The sequence below is a fragment of the Schistocerca cancellata genome, chromosome 1 (assembly GCF_023864275.1).
Source record: "Schistocerca cancellata isolate TAMUIC-IGC-003103 chromosome 1, iqSchCanc2.1, whole genome shotgun sequence".
Lineage (NCBI taxonomy): Eukaryota > Metazoa > Arthropoda > Insecta > Orthoptera > Acrididae > Schistocerca > Schistocerca cancellata.
Genome location: NC_064626.1, coordinates 1254184875 through 1254206930, shown reverse-complemented (window position 1 = coordinate 1254206930; position 22056 = coordinate 1254184875). Strand labels below are relative to the sequence as shown.

At 38.4% G+C, this 22056-nt stretch overlaps 1 protein-coding gene across 1 annotated transcript in view; it reads right to left on the bottom strand.

The window, feature by feature from the left end:
* LOC126143752 (Down syndrome cell adhesion molecule-like protein Dscam2) overlaps positions 1 to 22056 on the bottom strand; it is a 726918-nt gene that overhangs the window by 42094 nt on the left and 662768 nt on the right. The window contains exons 29-33 of the mRNA XM_049915449.1: positions 19041 to 19226; positions 12006 to 12296; positions 11742 to 11886; positions 11492 to 11658; positions 2599 to 2784 (exon numbers count right to left, since the gene is read on the bottom strand). Of these exons, the coding sequence (XP_049771406.1) occupies positions 2599 to 2784; positions 11492 to 11658; positions 11742 to 11886; positions 12006 to 12296; positions 19041 to 19226 (975 nt within the window). The remainder of the gene's footprint in view (positions 1 to 2598; positions 2785 to 11491; positions 11659 to 11741; positions 11887 to 12005; positions 12297 to 19040; positions 19227 to 22056) is intronic.

The window sequence follows — 22056 nt, the reverse complement described above, 5'->3', positions numbered from 1 at the left end:
TGTGCACCGCCGCCGTCAGTGTCAGCCAGTTTGCCGTGGCATACGGAGCTCCATCGCAGTCTTTAACACTGGTAGCATGCCGTGACAGCGTGGACGTGAACCGTATGTGCAGTTGACGGACTTTGAGCGAGGGCGTATAGTGGGCATGCGGGAGGCCGGGTGGACGTACCGCCGAATTGCTCAACACGTGGGGCGTGAGGTCTCCACAGTACATCGATGTTGTCGCCAGTGGTCGGCGGAAGGTGCACGTGCCCGTCGACCTGGGACCGGACCGCAGCGACGCACGGATGCACGCCAAGACCGTAGGATCCTACGCAGTGCCGTAGGGGACCGCACCGCCACTTCCCAGCAAATTAGGGACACTGTTGCTCCTGGGGTATCGGCGAGGACCATTCGCAACCGTCTCCATGAAGCTGGGCTACGGTCCCGCACACCGTTAGCCCGTCTTCCGCTCACGCCCCAACATCGTGCAGCCCGCCTCCAGTGGTGTCGCGACAGGCGTCAATGGAGGGACGAATGGAGACGTGTCGTCTTCAGCGATGAGAGTCGCTTCTGCCTTGGTGCCAATGATGGTCGTATGCGTGTTTGGCGCCGTGCAGGTGAGCGCCACAATCAGGACTGCATACGACCGAGGCACACAGGGCCAACACCCGGCATCATGATGTGGGGAGCGATCTCCTACACTGGCCGTACACCACTGGTGATCGTCAAGGGGACACTGAATAGTGTACATCCAAACCGTCATCGAACCCATCGTTCTACCATTCCTAGACCGGCAAGGGAACTTGCTGTTCCAACAGGACAATGCACGTCCGCATGTATCCCGTGCCACCCAACGCGCTCTAGAAGGTGTAAGTCAACTACCCTGGCCAGCAAGATCTCCGGATCTGTCCCCCATTGAGCATGTTTGGGACTGGATGAAGCGTCGTCTCACGCGGTCTGCACGTCCAGCACGAACACTGGTCCAACTGAGGCGCCGGAGAATAGCAGCCTGCATTGCTGCGAAAGGTGGATATACACTGTACTAGTGCCGACATTGTGCATGCTCTGTTGCCTGTGTCTATGTGCCTGTGGTTCTGTCAGTGTGATCATGTGATGTATCTGACCCCAGGAATGTGTCAATAAAGTTTCCCCTTCCTGGGAAAATGAATTCACGGTCTTCTTATTTCAAATTCCAGGAGTGTATCTTTCAAAAGTTTAAAACCATGATGAAATTTTGCGTACTTTCCTGAACAATGGGGTGTTGTGCATATCCATTTTCACATGCGCCACCTGTCTGCTGAGACAGATAGGCTAGCACCGACCAGATGACACATCAACCAGCACACACAGCATCACAGATTGTGCAAAGCATCAAGTAGTAGTATACCTTGTTCTCACCACATTGCCTAACAATGGGTCCCCAGAAAGCCGCGCAGCAGCAGGCGTACAGCTTGACGACATTTACTGCAGAGATGCCTAGCAATGCGCACAATGGGACACACTGCCGAGTTTTGTTAGTGGTTGTAAAAATAAGTTCATTCATGTGATATTGGACATTTTATGGCTTGTCATGTGATTAGTTTAGGTTCAAGCCATAAGATGATGAGTGGGTAAGAAGGCAACATAGCAGTGGACAGAATTGGCCTATGGATAGTTGGCAGTAGATAAACAAAGGGCTCTAGGTGATTTCATGTATCCAGGAAAATGCTCACCACGGACTAAAGGTTATGTGCATGAAGCATCTGATTATTGGAGTCTGGAACTGAACTGAACTGATAGTGCACATCACATTCTAAACCTCGTCCCCTCTATGAACACACCGGACCTTAATAATATTAGAAATTTAAGGACTACTTAAACGTAACTAACCTAAGTACATCACACACGTTCATGCCCAAGGCAGGATTTGAACCTGTGACCGTAGCAGTCGCGCAGTTCCAGACTGAAGTGCCCAGAACCACTCCATTGCAGCTGGCTAGGATTAATTATTAACTAAGTGATGTGATGGGCATGAATCACTGAACAATATTATTCTTTGAAATTTTTTTTTATAATTTGTGTGTTAAGGTCAATTAACTACATTGATCTGGAAAACAAAGAGATCAGTTACAATAGACATTGCAAGAAACAATTGTCCAACACATGTAGTCCTAGGCATTATTAATATTTTTCATTTTAGCTTGAGACTTGGCTGTTCCATGCCAGGGTTGATTTCAGAAGTAATGAAGTTTTCAAGTTATGTATCACTGCCTATACAACACCAAATATTTGATTACTCAGAATTAAGTGTGGATTATTATCATCAGCGAAGAAGTTACCACTGTAACTTCTTTCTTTTGAATGAATAATTTTTTTGTTTTTTGTGATTTGTAGTAAGTTGTTACATGTGACATATGTCCTGGGCCATTTTGTCCTGTCTATTCCTATGTAACATTTATTTGGAGCAAATTAGTTGGAGGAATGTACTACCATTCCCATAACACCATTCAGAACAGTCATTATGATGACATTTCATTCTTTATAATTAATTTTCAACAGCCACTGGAATATGTTGTGCAGTCCTCATAAAAAGGTGTAAAAGTTGTAACTTACATAGTAAATACAAATTCACATTACCATGAGTGGGTGCACATTTGTGTTTCTTGTTAACTGTGTGTGAGCATTCATGTTGGACACCACTGTAATTCTCTGAGTGTCCAAAGGTTTTGAATTGCAATGTGTAGTCCAGAGTTGGAGCACTCATCAGCCTTGGAGGATCTGGTGAAACAGCAAATGTTGCGTATGGGCTCATCTCATATATTTCTGAAAGAGAAAAACTTGTCATTTACATAGTGACTTACTCTTCAAAAATGGTATGCAATAAACTGATATTAGAAAAAATTGGTAGGGGCAGGTAATTGAACTGAGGTAAAAAACATAGACTTTTCATTCAGTCATTAAAAAAGTAAATAACTCTTCAATAATTTTCCAATTGTTTGAAGACACACCAATCATAACAGAGAAGGTTATAGTCCATATTCAGAATTCAGGTCCATCTAATTCCTTGCGCATTTCTATTAATGTGGAACCTTTATGTACATATCTTCATTTTACTGCCTTCCCTGACTTACTACACATTTCTTCTATCTTTTCATTTCTTTGCCGTCTCTTCATTTTTATATATTCTATTGAATATCCATCATGCTGACTCTTTAAACATGCAATGTATCAGCTGCTTTGTAGAAATAACAAACTTTGTCCACGGAAAAAATAGTGGCTTGCTAATCATTTACTTGAGTGTTTATTATCCTTAATTCAAGGTTTCAGTTTATGTACTATTATTCCTCTTGTAAAAAAAAGAAAAATTCTCAGTGCACAATGCCACAAAAAAATCCAAAGCATGGGGAGCAAGTCAACGGCACAAGTGACAAAAATGAAAACAAACAATTGTATTGTGTCAACATCTACAAATAAAAGTGTCACCAAAATGAAACTGGAATAAAGAAAAACAGAAGGAAACAATGAATCAGTTCAGCACTGCATATTCTCATTACCAGGTTTCAGCAGAAAATTACAAAAACAATATCTGACAGAAGCAGTAGGCTTCAAAAACAGATGTTTTTCATAAAGAAGAGGCCCTCTATTTCAAAAATTTATTAGTCTACCACTAAATGACTGAAATTTTATGCAAAAAACAGAACGGATTTTTTAACATAATTTCCTTTTATGTCATTTCACTTCATCCATCATTTTTTCAATTCTCTGAAGTCCACTTTTGTAAATTATGCAAAATACTTGTGTACAGGACATTAAAATGTTTCCAGTTATGTTTGAAAAATATGGAAATAGATGGAAGTCAGAGGATACAAATACAGTAAACATGGGTGACATTACAACAATTTACACTTAAAATCCACAGTATTCCCACAACTGAAACATCTTTGTGGACAGATCTATTTTCCCAATAAAAGGTGACATTAACACACATCTAATTTATCCTCATGTATTTTTCATTTCACTAGTCCAAAAGACTTGCATTGTATTTTCAAGTTATAAGAAATATTACTTTTAATACCAGAACACAGGTTATACGCTTTTCTGGAGATGAAACTGACAGTAACTCATATCTATCAGCTGCTTTTATTCCAGTTACAATGTTAAGAAGTTCAATTTTGCATTTAGTTTTGTATAACATGGAACACATATGCCACACAACTTACAAAAAACATCATCTTAATTAAATCTTCATGTAGGATGTACTGTACTCTTTCTTCTGACAGATCTACACTGGCATGACAAAAGTCTTGGGATAGATATATGCATATATGCAGATAGTGGTAGCATTGTGTACACAAATTATAAAAGAGTAGCGTATTGGTGAAGCTGCCATTTATACTCAGGTGTTTCATGTAAACAGGTTTCCAACTTTATTATGGCCACACTATGGGAATTAACAAACTTTAAATGCAGAATTGTAATTGGAGATGTGTGGGACATTACATTACAGAAATTGTTAGGAAATTCAATATTCTGAGATTCATAATGTCAAGAGAGCGCTGAGAATACCAAATTCTAGGCATTACTTCACGCCACAGACAACACAGTGGCTGACGGCCTTTATGTAGTGACAGAACAGTGATGTTATCAGTGCTAATCAACAAGCAACATTGCGTGAAGTAATTGCAAAAATCAATGCGGGATGTTTGACAAACATATCCATTGGGACTGTGTGGTGAAATTTGGCTGATGACCAACATGATTGTCCTTGCTAACAGTATGACATCACCTGCAGTGCCTCTCATGGACTCGTGACCATAGTGGTTGGACCCTATGCGACTGGAAAACTGCGGCCTGGTCAGGTGAGTCTCGATTTCAGTTAGTAAAGAGTTGATGGTCGGTTCAAGTGTGGTTCACACCCCACAAAACCATTGACCCAAGTTGTCAATAAGGCACTGCGCAAGCTGGCGATGGCTGCATTATGGTGTGGGCTGTGTTTACATGGAATGAACTGGGTCCTCTGGTCCAACTGAAAAGATCATTGATTGGAAATGGTTATATTCAGCTACTTGGAGACTATTTACTGCAGCCATTCATGGACTTCATGTTCCCAAACAACAATGGAATTTTATGGATGACAATGCACCATGTCACTGGGCAACAGCTGCTAGCGATCGGTTTGAAGAACATTCTGCAGAATTTAAGTGAATTGTTTGGTCACCCAGGTTGCCCAACATGAATCCCATCAAACATTTATGGGACATAATCGAGAGGTCAGTTTGTGCACAAAATCCTGCATTGGCAACACTTTTGCAATTATGGATGGTTACAGAGGTAGCAGGGCTCAATATTTCTGCAGGGTAGTTCGAATGATTTGTTGGGTCCATGCTGTGTCAAGATGCTCCACTATGTCAGGCAAAAGGAGTTACAACATGATATTATGAGGTATCCCTTGACTTTTGTCACCTCAGTGTATGTCATCAGCTGATTTGTACACCTACACTGTTGGCCTTACATCATGCACTTTCTAGGAGTTCTTCTCTGTGGATACTGTTTTAGAGACTGTTCAACATGTAGTTCATTCTTAACAGAAGTATAGTTACATTTGAAACAGCAAATTCTTTGTAAGTACTTGTAAACATAAATATTATGTGCATTACATCCACAGGCCCCATTGGGCCCAACGGTACTGACTGACTGCCGTATCATTTTCTGCCAATGGCATCACTGGATGCTGGACGCAGGGATGTGGGTCAGCACACCACTCTTCCAGCCATTGTTAGTGACCTGTGTAATGGTCGCCTGGTCGTAGATATTGCTAATTGCTATAATCACACTATTTCACTCCCATTTATGGAGCTTGTTAGCACTTGATGTTAGGTTGGCGCCATTAAAATGCGTTGTGTTGTGGTAATTGCTGCTACTTGTTGGATCGCTGCTGTCTCTCGATGCTGATGCTGGCTCTACATCTGGTTGTCTAGGGTTAAAAACATGAGGTCCCGTGTTTTTTATGTGCTTTTGATGATAAAGAACGAGCGAAACCAACAAATATGTAAACTTCAAATATTTATTACTCTGATGGCCATCTTAATTCCACTGTCCACCAAAGACCATGACTCAACACAAAGTAGTACTTCCGTTACATGTTCTTTGCATTGTTTATCCACCTCAAACAATAACACACAAACACACTTTACCAAAGTGACATTCCGACTGCCTCTCGACCCTTCTTGCAGCTTGTATTTATAACATTGTCAAAGAACTACTAAAAAGAGATATAGTTTATAAGTCACATGTACATCTGTTATCATAATTTGTGCAGAAAAGTTATTAATTTGCATCGAGTGACATAATTTAACATGTTATTAAAATGACAGACAGATTTGTTGACTTGACAGAATAATTCTCTGTTACAAAAAGGCCGTTTTTTAGAAGTTTGTCAATTGACTTCTCTAATTTGCATAAATAAGTAAATAACATGAATTATTAAGAATTACATTGGTTTTCGTCTAAAATAGGATTGCTTACGTGAATACTGAGGAAAACGCTCCTAGTGAACAAATAGGTTTCACTGGGTGATTTTTATTTAAGGAGATCCAAAATACCTAAGTTGGCCACTATTTTTCGTACTTCATATTAATTATTTAAGATGAACTTAGTGTTTTTACATGATGACATTTGCTGTATCAGTGATCAAGTGATATAAACTTTTGTGTGGGTCAGTTATTCAGTATAATTTAATGGGTTGACTGTTTATGCAGACATGTTATGCAATCATTGTTAACATACACAATAACTTTTCTATAATCATAAATACTCATTAAACTGGTTGAATTTGGAGGGTATCGCATACTTCGGTAAAGTAAAGCCTTTAATATGTTCCGTTACACCTGGAGCACTACTACTAGTTCAAGTAGCTCCTCAGTCAGCATCATGAGGCTGAGTGCACCCCATTCCAGTCCTCCCGCCAAGGAAAATTTCGTGGCAGCACTGAAAATCGAACCCAGGTCTTCCATATGATAGTCAGACAGGCTAAACACTCAGCAACAGAGGCAAACCCTTATCAGTTATCACTAAAAAAAAATTAAAATTAATTTCTACTGGTGGTAAGCAGGGAAAATATTATTATTATTATTATTATTATTATTATTATTATTATGGTACAGTATTCCACTGTATCCATTTGATTGAAACTCACATTACATAACTAATTTTTAAAAAAACCCTGTAAATAAAACCCTTATGCAAATCATGCTCCTACTTGTCTTGATAAGTACAAACATAAAAGCTAGGAAATCATAAATCACTACCACACTACACTACACTGTCACTACAGGACAGACACAGAAGATTATACAAAACACTAATAAAGTGTGAGCAGAATATGCTCAAAGAATCTGTTCATAGTAGTCAGAAACCCAAAACCACCAGCAATCAAAGGAATTTCCATGCATCCTTGGGGAAACCAATTTCACGACAACACAAGTAGACAGCCTGTGAATACAGCACAATGGAAACAATAGAATGTCACACCCGTATAACAAGATAAGAAATATCCTTACTGATAAAGGCAAAAAATTATAAAGGTTTCAGGGTCCGACAGCAAATATACAGAACACCTCAAAGAATCCTATCATGTGATAGGAGAGTGCTGGATGGAACTATTCAACAATTGCAGGAGCACAGGGAAAATACCACAACGGAGAACATCAGTGATGAATGGGCTCATACAGAGGCATAGCCCTTGAAAAAACATCTTTCAAATTTTTCTTGGAAATCTTAACCAGCAGGCTTAACACTGAAGTAGATGTCCAAATTCTAGAAAACCAGTTTGGTTTCAGAAAGGGAAGAAGAACCCTTTATGCAATGAATTGCTTAATAGAGCAAACTCAAGAAACACTAAGACACCCAGGGAAAAAAAATATCTTTAGTCTTTATAGACTAGAGTAAAGTCTTTGATACTCTCACCTGAAAACAGCCCATTACTTGGTGGTGCACACCAAATAACAAAAGTACAGGGTGTCCTTTTCAAACCTCCCACATTTCAAAGGCCCATGAAAAAAATAAAAATAAAAGAATTATAGTACATATGATAATGAAATTGCACCATATGCTGCAGCATCTCAAAGAATTTGTAGCCCCATGTTAGACATGCCAACTGTTGTTGCCACAGTGCAGCATGATTGCACGAATTGAAAATGGCAGCTCCACAGCAGGCGGTAAAGTGATTTGCAGAGACAAAATTGCCGATCACGGTGCACAGAAATTATTGTAGGTTGCGTGGATGTGATTCACCTTACGTGAAAGCAATTAAGGAATGGTATCATGAGTTACTGGCAACTGGAAGTGTTCTGAAACATTCAGGCAGTGCATGCTGCAGTGTTTTGGAGGAGGTAGTTGAGAACATCAGACAAGTGTTTGCAAGAAGCCCCTGTAATTCAAGTCAGCAGGCATTAGGCAACTTAATGTACCATGAGTAAAACTTCATCGTGTAGAAGAATACCACCAGCTTCATTTGCAAGCTTAGAAACTGCAAATTCTGCAACATTTAATTACAAATGTGCTGACAACAGTTTGCTATGGATATGCTGCAGCATATTGACATGAATGCCAGCTTCTTGGAAAGATATACCGACATATTGCCAAGTGGAGATCCTATAAATCTGGTGTAACTGGATCTCCACTTGGCATTATACCATTCTTCGGCCTTCACATATGCTGTATTGGTTAATCAAACAATGGAGGGAAAAAAGTTGATGGATTTATAAGGGTCAGTCAAACAAATATGAGACAGATGGAAAAAAGTAAGTAAATTGTTTATTATTTCAAAAGTAATTGCCACAACTGTCGATACATTTATCCCACTGTGAGACAAGGTGGTCAGTGCCTTCATGGAAAAATGTTTCCGGTTGCTTATGAATGTTGCTAGGCATATACCTCTTCCTCCAATGAATGTCTTTCTTCAGGGCTCAACAAATATGGTAATTGCTTTGAGAGAGATCGAGACTGTGTGATGGATGTGTAAGGGCTTCTCATGAAACTTCTGCAGCATAGTCAAAATAACCTTGGCAACATGTGAGCTCCCCCCATGCAATTTCCTTATTTTTGGAGTCCTGAAGAAGAACCTTTATGACTGTTGATATGCTTTGGACAAAGGTGTGCACCCCCTGGCTACAACCACAAACTTTTTTTTATAAAGGCATTGACCACATTGTCTCACAGCAGGACAGATGTATTAACAGTTATGGTGATTATTTTTGAAATAATGAATGGTTGATTTACTTTTTCCCATCTGACTTGTTTTAATTTGACTACTCCTTATAAATGTGTTCCAACATTATTACAACTTTTTGCTTTGTCCTCAGGATTTTAACCTCTATCTGCAGTGAATAGTATTAAAAAAATGCTTAACTTGTATCCTTCCATTCAGTCATAAATTATGGAAAATACTACTGGTGCAGTTGGAAATCAAGTTTTATACTTTAAAAAAATCACAACAAAACATGAGAGTCCGTGAAAACCACTGTTTAAGTAGTTGAGCTTTGTTATTCTTCCAGGCATACATATCTTGCAATGTAATGTGTATTCGGAGGGCTATGTAATGGACATCTAAAAGCAAACACTGACCACCATCATCATAACATGACCAGGAGACTTAAATACCAAGGAGAATGAGTAGAAACTCATCTACCATAAAACATAGCTATGGGAGCCTGAATAAACAAGATGGACTTAGCGTACAAGTTCACTTTGAACACCTACAATAAAGAACTTTCGATCAGTACAAATTAAGACTTTATATCTAGCAGTAAGTCTGAAATTTGCAAGAAGAGAATTATTTAGGAAGTTAGAACTTGAGGACTGAGGGGTTCTAAGGGGAATAGTGGGAACTCAAAGAACAAGAGACAGTCAATACAGAAAATAAGCAAACCAAGAACTGCACATCCAGATCAAGAGGACTCCAGACACCATCAGGAACAGGAGGATTATGTTATTTGGACACATCATGAAATGGGCCAGTAGAAGATGACACATCACAAATTGAAGTCTCTTGTCTGTGGAAAATCAAAGTACACTGGAGCCAAGTGGTTCAAATATAGCTGAGAAAAACAAAAATACAGTAAACAGATATTTATAATAATGCACTTTCAAATAAAAAATTGAGGCTGCGATAGGTATCAGAACAGAATTAGTACCATGAAAAAAAGTCAAGGAAAGAAAAGTGAAGCAGGTTGCAAAGAATGAAACTGAAAGAACATTGTGTAAGGATAAAGACTAGAAGAGAAGAACTTGTTCCAAATTGATGTAGTCCTTAGGTAGCCAAAATAAAAAGAAGAAAATAACTCAAGCAAAACAACACTCCTCATTAGTCAGAAAACAGAACTGTTGGGCTCTGACACCTTAATTTTGCAGAACTAATGATGCAAAGCAACTTCTCACAAGAGTTAAAAGCCAAATAAGCAGTCTCACATCTGAAATCAAGAAATTTCTACTGGAAAATTGCATCTATAATATTTATGAGTATCTGGAACACTGATGGAAGAGGCTCACCTTGCACTGTGACCTTTTTACTGTTTGTAAAGAAGGCCAACAGAGTTCCATAATTAATGATAACATTTGTGGTCACTGTCATGTAAGTGAATATCATATGATACTCTAATACATATCTGTTATCATATTTAAGTGGTATGAAATTATTGTTATTGTGAGTATTAATGTGGAACTGTGTACATAAAATGTAGATAAAGGGTGTAACAAAATGATACTGACAAATTTTATGAGGTTGTAGAGAGTGTCTCAAGGAACAAATACTGAATAGGAGCCCATGTCTGGAAAAACAATCCAATGATTCCACAGAGTACTAAAACTATAGGGGCCAATATCTACTGCAAGTCTATCACTTTGGCAGCAAACAGGAGTTTTATACACTGATTCACTGCAAACAGAACTTATTGTTATGGCCCTGATGTCATTCAGAACATTAGGTGCCATCAAATATGGAGCAACACTTTATCAACCATTCAGTGCAGTAGCACTGTAAAATCTCTCACTTACTGCCGAAGGGGTGCCCTAGAGACTGATGTTAGTCCCAATAAATTTGATGCTCTGTAGCATTGCTGGATGGCGTTTTCCAACATATATTCATCTCCTCTAATTATTTATCAAGAAACACTCCACAGCCACTCAATGTTTGCAAGTATTGTTTTGTAACATTCTGTATATTCATCCCCAGATCTGTAGCCAAGTAGGTGATATAATTTTTCTCACAATATTATAACAGGTTTCTTAGTTACCATTCTCAGCACTGACTCGAGTAGAGATCTGTGTTGCTTACTGTTTCAACTCCAGTCAAGCTATGAGCTAGATAGACTGTACTTGTGGCATGTGGCCTTTCCATTCACTGTCTTTTTTAGGAGTCCAAACAGTAAGCAACCAATCTTCTTGACTCACATGAGTAAGGCACCTAAGGAAGTTGATGAAATATTATGGGAAAGCCAAAGTGCAATCTCAAAAATTTGATCCACAAACTTACCAGAAGATTTTTCTGTGGCTTTATGGTGCCCATCGGATTTGGTTGGTGATGATGAATATATTTGTTGAAAATTCTTCTTATTGTCCATTTCAGCAGCTTCCTTGCTAATGCTTAAGCTCTCAGGTACACCTAGGCTATTTTTCCGTTCTGCACTTTGCAGACAGTGTCTGAAAGATGAAATGAGAAAACTCTGCCTTTACAGAAACATGGAGAATGTATCTGCTGATTAACAGTACATTCAGTAACTTACTTTCTGTGTATGGCCACATAGAAAAATATCCCTGCAGACAGCATGAGGATACTTGAGCAGACAATAGGTACCATTAAATAAACATCCTCATAGAAGTGTAAGATACTTTTCAGGTTTTGTCTCTCACTCACTGGAGCAACTGTTGCTATTAAAGTGATCAGAAATGCTAGTTTATATTTTCATGAAGATACACTGTAAAATTTATATCCTAGATCATATAAAAAAGTGCATTGCCTGAGGTTAAATGAAAGATGTGTCACTTACCTCCCAAAACTGTTGTTGTGGCACTTGTGAAATGCGCTGTTGTTGACCCAGCACTATTGTGAGCCGTAATTCGGAGCTCATACCAAGTGGCTGGCTGAAGGTCTCTTATTAAGAAGTTTCTTGAAGGTGCACTATTGTTGATCAAAATCCATTTGGCATTGCTTTTCAAAATTCGATATTCAACAACGAAGTACAAAATTGGGCATCCACCATCTGGCCAAGTTTGCAGATGTAAGGAAAGAGAAGTAGCATTTGATGTGACCATGCTTTTGTAGTTTGGGATCTTTGGTCCTGTAAAGAAATTTCACTGATTTTCATTAGCTCTGCAGTATTTGGTTGCTCATAATATAATAGAAATTTCATCCTTTTCATAAAATTATTAACAGAAATTACAATGAATTAAATTTTTGTTGGGTGTTAGGAGACCTCAGCACAATAAAATCTGACTATGCTGCTCAACACTATTTGCACTTACACTACTAATGTTTAACCTAGTAAATTAGAAGGAAAGTTGATACTTGGATAAAAGCTGTTGCTTCATCAGCTGTATTAAATAGCTTCTGTTTATTTCATGTTGGAAGCTTCTATTTGCATGAATTCATTGATATTTTTCCAAGAAAGGCAAGCCAGAGGCATATTTACAACACACTACTGTTTGTCACGCATCTTTACAATGAACATTTTTATTTGTCATGTACTTAACAGTCGTTTTTCAGTCCCAGATTTTAGACTTACTGAGGTCTTTTCCTTTTAATTGGAAGGAATTTGTAATTTCTTGTTTTATGTGACTTGGAATGTTGCTGGAAAAAATTTGCATGAGAGTGTATAACTCAACTCTGAATATAAGACAAAGATTTTTTTTTCTTGTATTGTAATTGTGAAAAATACAGTTCAGTTAAAACTCATTATTTGATAAGCAGTAAATACCATTATGGAGTACATGTACTTCACATTGAGTACAAGAATTATAAGATCTTTAAGGGTGTGTTTGCAAGATATGCAGTAGGGTGGCTTTTATCTGGTACTTTTTAATTTTTTAAAATTTTTATTTGTCTACACTTCAGTTATAAAAAATGAGTTGTGTGGAATTTGGGCTCAGTAGGACAACGGTAACAGGTGCTCCTGTGTCTTCAAACTGGAAAATTCATAAAGATTAAACCATCAATGTTGCAAAATATTATTTCTGCATGACAAATTCATCTAATAACAAATACAGGCAGTTTTGTTTACTTTAGTCTCCTTAATGGAATGCATTCTCATGTCACACATTGCATAGGTTGTGTGATATGACATGGGAATGACTGCAGACAGGTAGAGTGTGTGAGAGAGAGAGAGAGAGAGAGAGAGAGAGAGAGAGAGAGAGAGCACTGAGCAGAACCATTTATTTTAACACCCAACACTGACCACCCCAGCAGTCTTCCACTTTTGAGGGAAGGCAACAGTTGTAGCAAGGACAATGTATTCATTTGTCAGTTTGTTTATGGAAGAAAGCAAACTGTCATCTGTCAAATAAACATTAAAGATTTTCACCTACAATCTGCAGATGTGTAAATTAACTGTGCATCAAAGTCGCATACTATCTATACAGGAAGTGATGATTTATTGCAAACTGGCATAAATTCTGACAGAAGCTGAGAAACTGTACCAAAATTAGAAGTTTCATGTGAACAGTGGTGGCAACTACAAAAACAAACTGGAAGGTGATTGGACAATAATAAGCCAAAAGAAACAAATTTTGATAAATCTTGATGACATTTTTGATCAATAACAGTCTAAAGGACAGCTGTGGTGTATGGAATTGACTAACAGCTTCTTGAGAAAAACAGAAGAGCCTCTGAGAAAGCGTATAAGATTGGAAGTGGTGAGAGCAAAGCGAACTTGAAATTAATCGATTCACTAAATCAATTATTTATGCATTTATCACATGACTGTTATAAATGAATACACTTGAAAGTAAAAGAAGAGAAAACTCTCAACTCATTAAATGTTGTTAATTTTACTTGTATTTCAGTTGTCTGACTTACTTTCATTCAAAGCTTTCTTACCATTTGCTCTAACTGAATTACCACATTTCTGGCATCAAGTTCCATTAATGTTGAATTGGAGTTACTTGATTTTGAGATAGTGTCAGGAATATCAAACAAAAATACTGTCTCAAAACTTCCATCACCACAAGTGAAAAAGGAGAGGAGGAAGTCAAACAGTGATGACTCTCAAATATATTTATTTGTTCCAGGGGCTATCTATTGCACAAGTTGGATGACAAAAGCCATTTATTAGTAGAAAAAATTTGTGTTCTGTGCTAAATTTGACTGATCACCTCAAAAAGGAAGCAATTTGTTTCTTCCTTGTCAGTGTGTATGTCAAAGCATGGTTCTCAGACCCTGCTGCAGTCGAAGCACTTTACACAGAGTTCACCACTCTCTTGAAATTTTATAAATATCAGATTGTTGATTGTGATATATCTCTTGTGGCTCTACACAAACAACAAGATTATTTATAGTTAGGTCTAGCTACCTTTTGAATTTGTCACCTTGTATTTTTTTATCCTAATTTGTCTTGTGATTCAATACTGTGAATGGTAAAAGCACTGAATCATAAGATGAAACCACTAGCTGTAAATATTAAAAGGGTTTAATTAGCAATCAATCAAAGCCCTTAAATCTTCAATAATGGGATTGAACAGTTTGTTGAATAAAACAAGACTATTTTGTATTAGATTGGATTTAAGTGATAAGTTTGTTAATACAGATAATAATACTCACTCATACACAAGATTATATGTCACTTGATATGTTATTTTACAAAAAGTTCATTGTTATCATGTTACTACAGATTTGTTTAGGCAATCAGACTGAAGTTACATATCCTTCCCCAAAATGTACTATAGTCACTACCCAAAATAAAGCAGATTGTAAAGTATTTCTGCTAGGTAACAGGTCACACTAAACTGTACTTACGAGTTATAGCAAGACAAAAGTATGGTCACCAGTGCAATTCAGACATACTTTTTAAAGAGTAAAGAAACTGCAATAATTGAACCCAAAATTTCACTAATTAACTGTCTGCATTAACTATTTCACTGCACTATTGATCCAAATTTTACATATAATATTAATGATATTCGAACATTGAACACAAATTCTGTCTTAGAAACTGGAAAACTAAGACAACAATTTATATTTTGGTATTAAAGCAAACATAGTTCACAGATAACAACACTATGGAATTCTAGAACTATCACAGCTTTTAAGGAAGAGTAGGAAATAGTTACAACTGTCGTATTCCATATCTAGGAATGGTATTTCTCATGAGCTGTAATGTGATGGACTCTACTACAAATTTTTATTATCCATCAGAATGACTGTCCCTTCTAACATTGCAGTATGAAAAAAAAATTTAAATGCTAATTACTGTCATGCTCCTATAAATGAGGATGCTAGCAAGAACTCAGATAAAGTGGAATATTTTTTGGAAACCTTAGATAATGCACTGCCCTTTTCTGGCAAGAGTGCCTGCTGTGGGAAATCTGACAATATCGCAGACCAGTCACAGGAACTTATGTAGGAGGCAAATATGAGGTCGACTAGCAGCAGATCCACTCTCAGTTGCTATTATCTGACTTGCCTCAAAAAGTGAATTATGACCATCACTGCTTCTTACCTGGACTGGTATAGCCTTATATTGGATAGTTAGCACATGGATGAGCATGTGGTTTCCACCACTGTGTTGTTGTTGTTGTTGTTGTTGTTGTTGTTGTCTTCAGTCCTGAGACTGGTTTGATGCAGCTCTCCGTGCTACTCTATCCTGTGCAAGCTTCTTCATCTCCCAGTACTTACTGCAACCTACATCCTTCTGAATCTGCTTTGTGTACTCATCTCTTGGTCTCCCTCTATGATTTTTACCCTCCACGCTGCCCTCCAATGCTAAATTTGTGATCCCTTGATACCTCAGAACATGTCCTACCAACTGGTCCCTTCTTCTTGTCAAGTTGTGATACAAGCTCCTCTTCTCCCCCAATTCTCTCTTCTCCCCAATTCTATTCAATACCTCCTCATTAGTTATGTGATCTACCCATCTAATCTTCAGCATTCTTCTGTAGCACCACATTTCGAAAGGTTCTATTCTCTTCTTGTCCAAACTATTTATCATCCATGTTTCACTTCCATACATGGCTACACTCCATAAAAATACTTTCAGAAACGACTTTCTGACATTTAAATCTATACTCGATGTTAATAAATTTGTCTTCTTCAGAAACACTTTCCTTGCCATTGCCAGTCTACATTTTATATCCTCTCTACTTCGACCATCATCAGTTATTTTGCTCCACAAATAGCAAAACTCCTTTACCACTTTAAGTGTCTCATTTCCTAATCTAATTCCCTCAGCATCACCCGAATTAATTCAACTACATTCCATTATCCTCGTTTTGCTTTTGTTGATGTTCATCTTACATCCTCCTTTCAAGACACTGTCCATTCCATTCAACTGCTCTTCCAAGTCCTTTGCTGTGTCTGACAGAATTACAATGTCATCGGCAAACCTCAACATTTTTATTTCTTCTCCATGGACCTACTCTGAATTTTTCTTTTGTTACCTTTACTGCTTGCTCAATATACAGATTGAATAACATCGGGGACAGGCTGCAACCCTGACTCACTCCCTTCCCAACCGCTGCTTCCCTTTCATGCCCCTCGACTCTTATAACTGCCATCTGGTTTCTGTACAAATTGTAAATGGTCTTTCGCTCCCTGTATTTTACCCCTGCCACCTTTAGAATTTGAAAGAGAGTATTCCAGTCAACATTGTCAAAAGCTTTCTCTAAGTCTACAAATGCTAGAAATGTAGGTTTGCCTTTCCTTAATCTATTTTCTAAGATAAGTCGTAGGGTCAGTATTGCCTCACGTGTTCCAACATTTCTGTAGAATCCAAACTGATCTTCACCGAGGTCGGCTTCTACCAGTTTTTCCATTTGTCTGTAAAGAATTTGTGTTAGTATTTTGCAGCTGTGACTTATTAAACTGATAGTTCGGTAATTTTCACATCTGTGAACACCTGTTTTCTTTGGGATTGGAATTATTATATTCTTTTTGAAGTCTGAGGGTATTTTGCCTGTCTCATACATCTTGCTCACCAGATGGTAGAGTTTTGTCAGGACTGGCTCTCCCAAGGCCGTCAGTAGTTCTAATGGAATGTTGTCTACTCCCCGGAGCCTTGTTTCAAGTCAGGTCTTTCAGTGCTCTGTCAAACTCTTCACGCAGTATCATATCTCCCATTTCATCTTCATCTACATCCTCTTCCATTTCCATAATATTGTCCTCAAGTACATCACCCTTGTATAGACCCTCTATATACTCCTGCGTAACTTAAGTTATGCCTGAGATGCTGAAGTTGGCAGTCATTCGTGCCTGAGGTGAGCCTGCTTATGTGTGTGAATAGTATGTGTCTCTCTTTATGGATGAAGGCTGTGGCCAAAAGGTTTATGTAAGTGTCTTGTAATTGTGCCTGTCTGCAACCTGACATGTCTTCTTTACGGTAAGTAGCAAACTATCTTTTCTTACATTGCTAACATTATTAATACGAGGGTAACCCCATAAGTGAGCTCCTACTTTTTTTATAAGTACATAGATCTGTTTATTTCTACAATGAATTACATAAGTTTACAGCTTGAACATTTAGCTATTTTTCGACATAATCACCATTCCTCTTGATGCATTTTTGTAGACTCTGAGGCAGTTTTTGTATGCCCATGTCATACCAGCTCACCGCCATGCTGTTCAGAAAGTTATGAACCTCTTCTTTCACCTCTTCTTTCACCTCGTCGTCGGAGCTGAATCGCTTTCCGGCCAAATGTTCTTTTAACGTAGGGAACAGGTGATAGTCACTAGGCACCAAGTCAGGACTATAGGGTGGGTGAGTGATTATGTTCCACTGAAACTGTTGCAGGAGAGCAACGGTTTGCCGAGCAATGTGTGGGCGAGCGTTGTCATGGAGAATGTGTACGCTCTTTCTCAACATTCCTCTTCTCTGGTTCTGAATTGTCTATTTGAGTTTTTTCAGAGTCTTACAGTACCTGTCAGCATTAATTGTGGTCCCAGTGATTCAGCTCCGACGACGAGGTGAAAGAAGAGGTTCATAACTAGCTGAACAGCATGGCGGTGAGCTGGTATGGCATGGGCATACAAAAACTGCCACAGTGTCTACAAAAATGTATCAATAGAGATGGTGATTATGTGGAAAAATAGCTAAATGTTCAAGCTGTAAACTGATGTAAACCATTGTAGAAATAAACAGGTGTATGTACTTATAAAAAAATAGGAGACATTACTTTTGGGATTACCCTCGTATATGGAGTACAAAACTGCCACACTTAAAAATCTGCAAACTCTGTTCAGTACAAAATATAGGCAAAAGCATCCAGTTAGCAAATTCTGGGACATGGTGGATAACAACATGAAACTGTGAAGCATGACATATCAGTATCATGGCTGGGTCTGAACATGAACCAAAAAAAGTAAAAACTGTAAAAATGTTGCAGACAGAGCAAAGTAAACAGCATGAACAACAAGTCCTATATAATTCTGGACCATGCACGAGGCCAGAAGCAAACAGTTTCTTTAACAGCTAACAGATCTGGTAAGGTGCCAACACAGGTATTTGCTCTCACAAGAAAGACACATTGAACTATTCTACATCACTGGCAGATTCCCTCCACACACAGTATGTTTGTCTTTCAGGGTGAACTTTCAAGACCACTCTGACTGACCTGAGAAACAAGCACTCTCAAGGAGTACAGATAAAGCTCAGGGAATGATAGCTATCATCTGGTCTAAGAGGTATAAAATTCTGAAATGTATTTTGTACAAAAAAAGTTATGAAAATCTGTCTGAAGTCATTATCTTACAACAAATGTAACCAAAGTTTTATTAGTTATATCTTATAAAATTTGTTTCATTAAATGATGGTAAATCAGACAATTCACAAAGAATTATTCACTAAACACTAAAATGAATGGTACCGTGAACAACTTACTGGTGCCTTTGGTTATAACAGTAACTGTAGGACTTGGATGACTACTTCCCACATTATTATGTGCTGTGATGTAAACCTGGTATGTGCCACCACAACGCAAATTTTTCAGAATGTGAGAGGTTCTTTCAGCTTCCAAGAGTACTTCTTCCCAACTTCCATGCTCATGTTTGTAGTTCAGCACATAGCCTGGAAACATACAGTAACATGTAGTTTTAAGACACATCTACCAATTCTATTAAAAGCAGACAGTAAACTCCAAGTAATGACAGAGTATACTTCCTCAGACAGACTTAAGAATTTACTAAAAGGATCATCAATTTTAAGTAATGTATCTAACATTGTCATTGAATTCTTGGCATGGACACAAACCAAATGCTTTTGGACAAATATTTTATGCAGGGGGCATCATTCCACTATACAAAGTTGGCAGTAATGATTATGCAGTTTACCACAAGAGGCAGCCATAAGCGACCACTTCCTCCAACTGCTGAGAGCCTGAGGCACATGGCCCTTGGATTGGTGCAACTAGTACCACACACTATGTCAACAGGAGGCCACCATCAGCAGTCTTCAGCACTCAGAATACAACAATAGGAATATGGAAACGAGAGGCAGTAGATGTATGGGATTGGGATGCAACACTAGCCACTGGAGCTGGTGAAAGGGAGGGGATCCAGGACAGAGGAAAGGGAGATGAAGGTAGAGGGTGTGGAGTCAGTGGATTAGTGGAAATTGAGGCCAGGAGACTTACGGCAGTGAAGAATGTTTTTCAAGGATAACTCTCATTTACATAGTTCAGAAAAGCTGGTGCTTGGTGCTGGAGGGGGGAGGGGGGGGGGGGGGGGCAGGGGGAGAATCCAGAAGCAACCACTGAACATGAGCATGTTATGCTTCTGAGCATATTCCACCACTGGTGGTCACTCTGCTGTTGGCCACAGTTTGCTTGTGGCCATTCATTGTGATGGATGGCTGGTTAGTAGTCATGCACACATAAAATGCTGTGCAGAAATTGCAGCAGAGATGTTATACGACATTGCTACTTTCACAGGTAGCCCTGCCTCTGATGGGATGCTATTATATAAACACTGTTCGGCCTTCTACATCAGCATGACTACCACCAAATTATCAATTAGGATGAATGGGCATAGGCAGAGGGTGTATACTGGCAACTCACAATGTCCTGTTGCAGAGAATGCTCTACAACATGACATTTGTGACCTCGGCACCTGTTTTACTACATGTGCCATCTGGATGCTTCTCCCAGACACCAGTTTCTCAGAATTCTGCAGGTAGGAACTAGCACTACAACATGTCCTTCATTCTCACCACCAACCTGACCTTAATTTACATTAATCTGTCTCAGCATTTATTCACTATAACTACTCTTTGCTTCACTTCGTTTTAGGTTTCTACATCTTTCATTGTCTTTCCCGTCTATTTTTCACTCCCCTCCCTACCTCTGTTGCATACAATGACTTAGCTTTTCACTCTTATTAACTCATGCACAATGTTTTACTAGTAATCTCTGTCTTGCATATTAACCTGTCTTCCACTTTTAAGCTCTGAGGCTTTCAAATCTCATCTGATGCATTCCCCAACTGCAGTCCCCAACAATCAGTCTTTCCTTCTCATCCCATACAGTATGTCTCTCCCGACCTGCTGTTCTGGGTGACTTTCTCGAAATCTACCCCTTTTCCTAGAGCTCTCCGGTCCTTTTCCTTCACCCTTCTTTCTTCGCCTTCAACCCTTCCGTCCGAAGGAGCCACTGACTCCGAAAGCTTGCCGGTTACAACAGTCTTTTATGTGTGTGTTCTACCACCACTTAATGTGGACAATAGATGGAATTAGGAAGGATGTGTGAGATGTAATAATTGATTCTCCAATGCAAACTCCCCTGTCTAATTTTGGCAGTTTTATCTAACTGAACAAGTTTGTGGAAAATAAACTAACTGTATTTCCATAGCTTCTAAGACTGTCACAAATGTTATGGCACAAAACCCTGCCTTAGACCACAGCTCAATGAAAATGATATCGGAAGGATGTAAATACTGGCTACCTGCAGATCATCTTCCAAGAAATAATGTTACATAATATTTTATTTGCAGCATTCATGCACCCTATCTTTAAGTATCTCGAAAATGAGGCCATATTTAATAAGCTTCATGATTGATTGAGATGTGGAAATATAAAATTTGGTAAATAATGTACAGTCACAGAGCAACTTCACTTTGGATGTTTAACCTTAAAACAAGTGAAAAAAAGAAGAAAAAAAAAACACACACACACACAGTCACCTCAGCCCAACTCAGTTGGACATGATTATTACACTCTTGGTCACTCACACACAAGTAATACACAAAGCCTTAACTGTAAAATAGTCTGTTTTATATAAAATGTACAGGTAGAGGACCCTTTTTTCATGAAGTTTGTGTTCAATTGATACATGATCATTACATGGTACAGTAGTTAAAGGGCAACCCTGTTCAGGCAGCATATTTTCAAAAGTAAGCTATCTTGACCACAAATGGTGTTAATTAATTAAACTCATACAGACCTCTATTTACCAAACTGGTACAGTAACTTCACAACACATTTACTAATAAAATTTGTGAATGAAAACAGAAACTTGTTAAAATGGAATATCATTCATTCAGAGGAACAGTTTTCATATTGCAGGTATGCCATTTAGTACTGTTAATATGAGTATGAAGTGATGGATGCAGTGAATAACTTTATTGAAATGATATGCAAATCGCTAGATCAGAGGAGTAAAGTTGCAGGTATCTTCTGTGATATCATGAAAGTATTTGACTCTGTGAATCATGACTTGCTTATCTACAAATCAGACAAATATGGGGTTAAGACTCACATAATACGTACACAATAAAAAACAAAGGGTAACTTATCACCTCAGATGCAGTGAATTATTGTTGTAAATGGAATACAGTATCACAAGTGTGCCTGAAGGCTCCATTTAGGGACCAATCCTGTTCCTGTTCTATGTAAATGATGAACC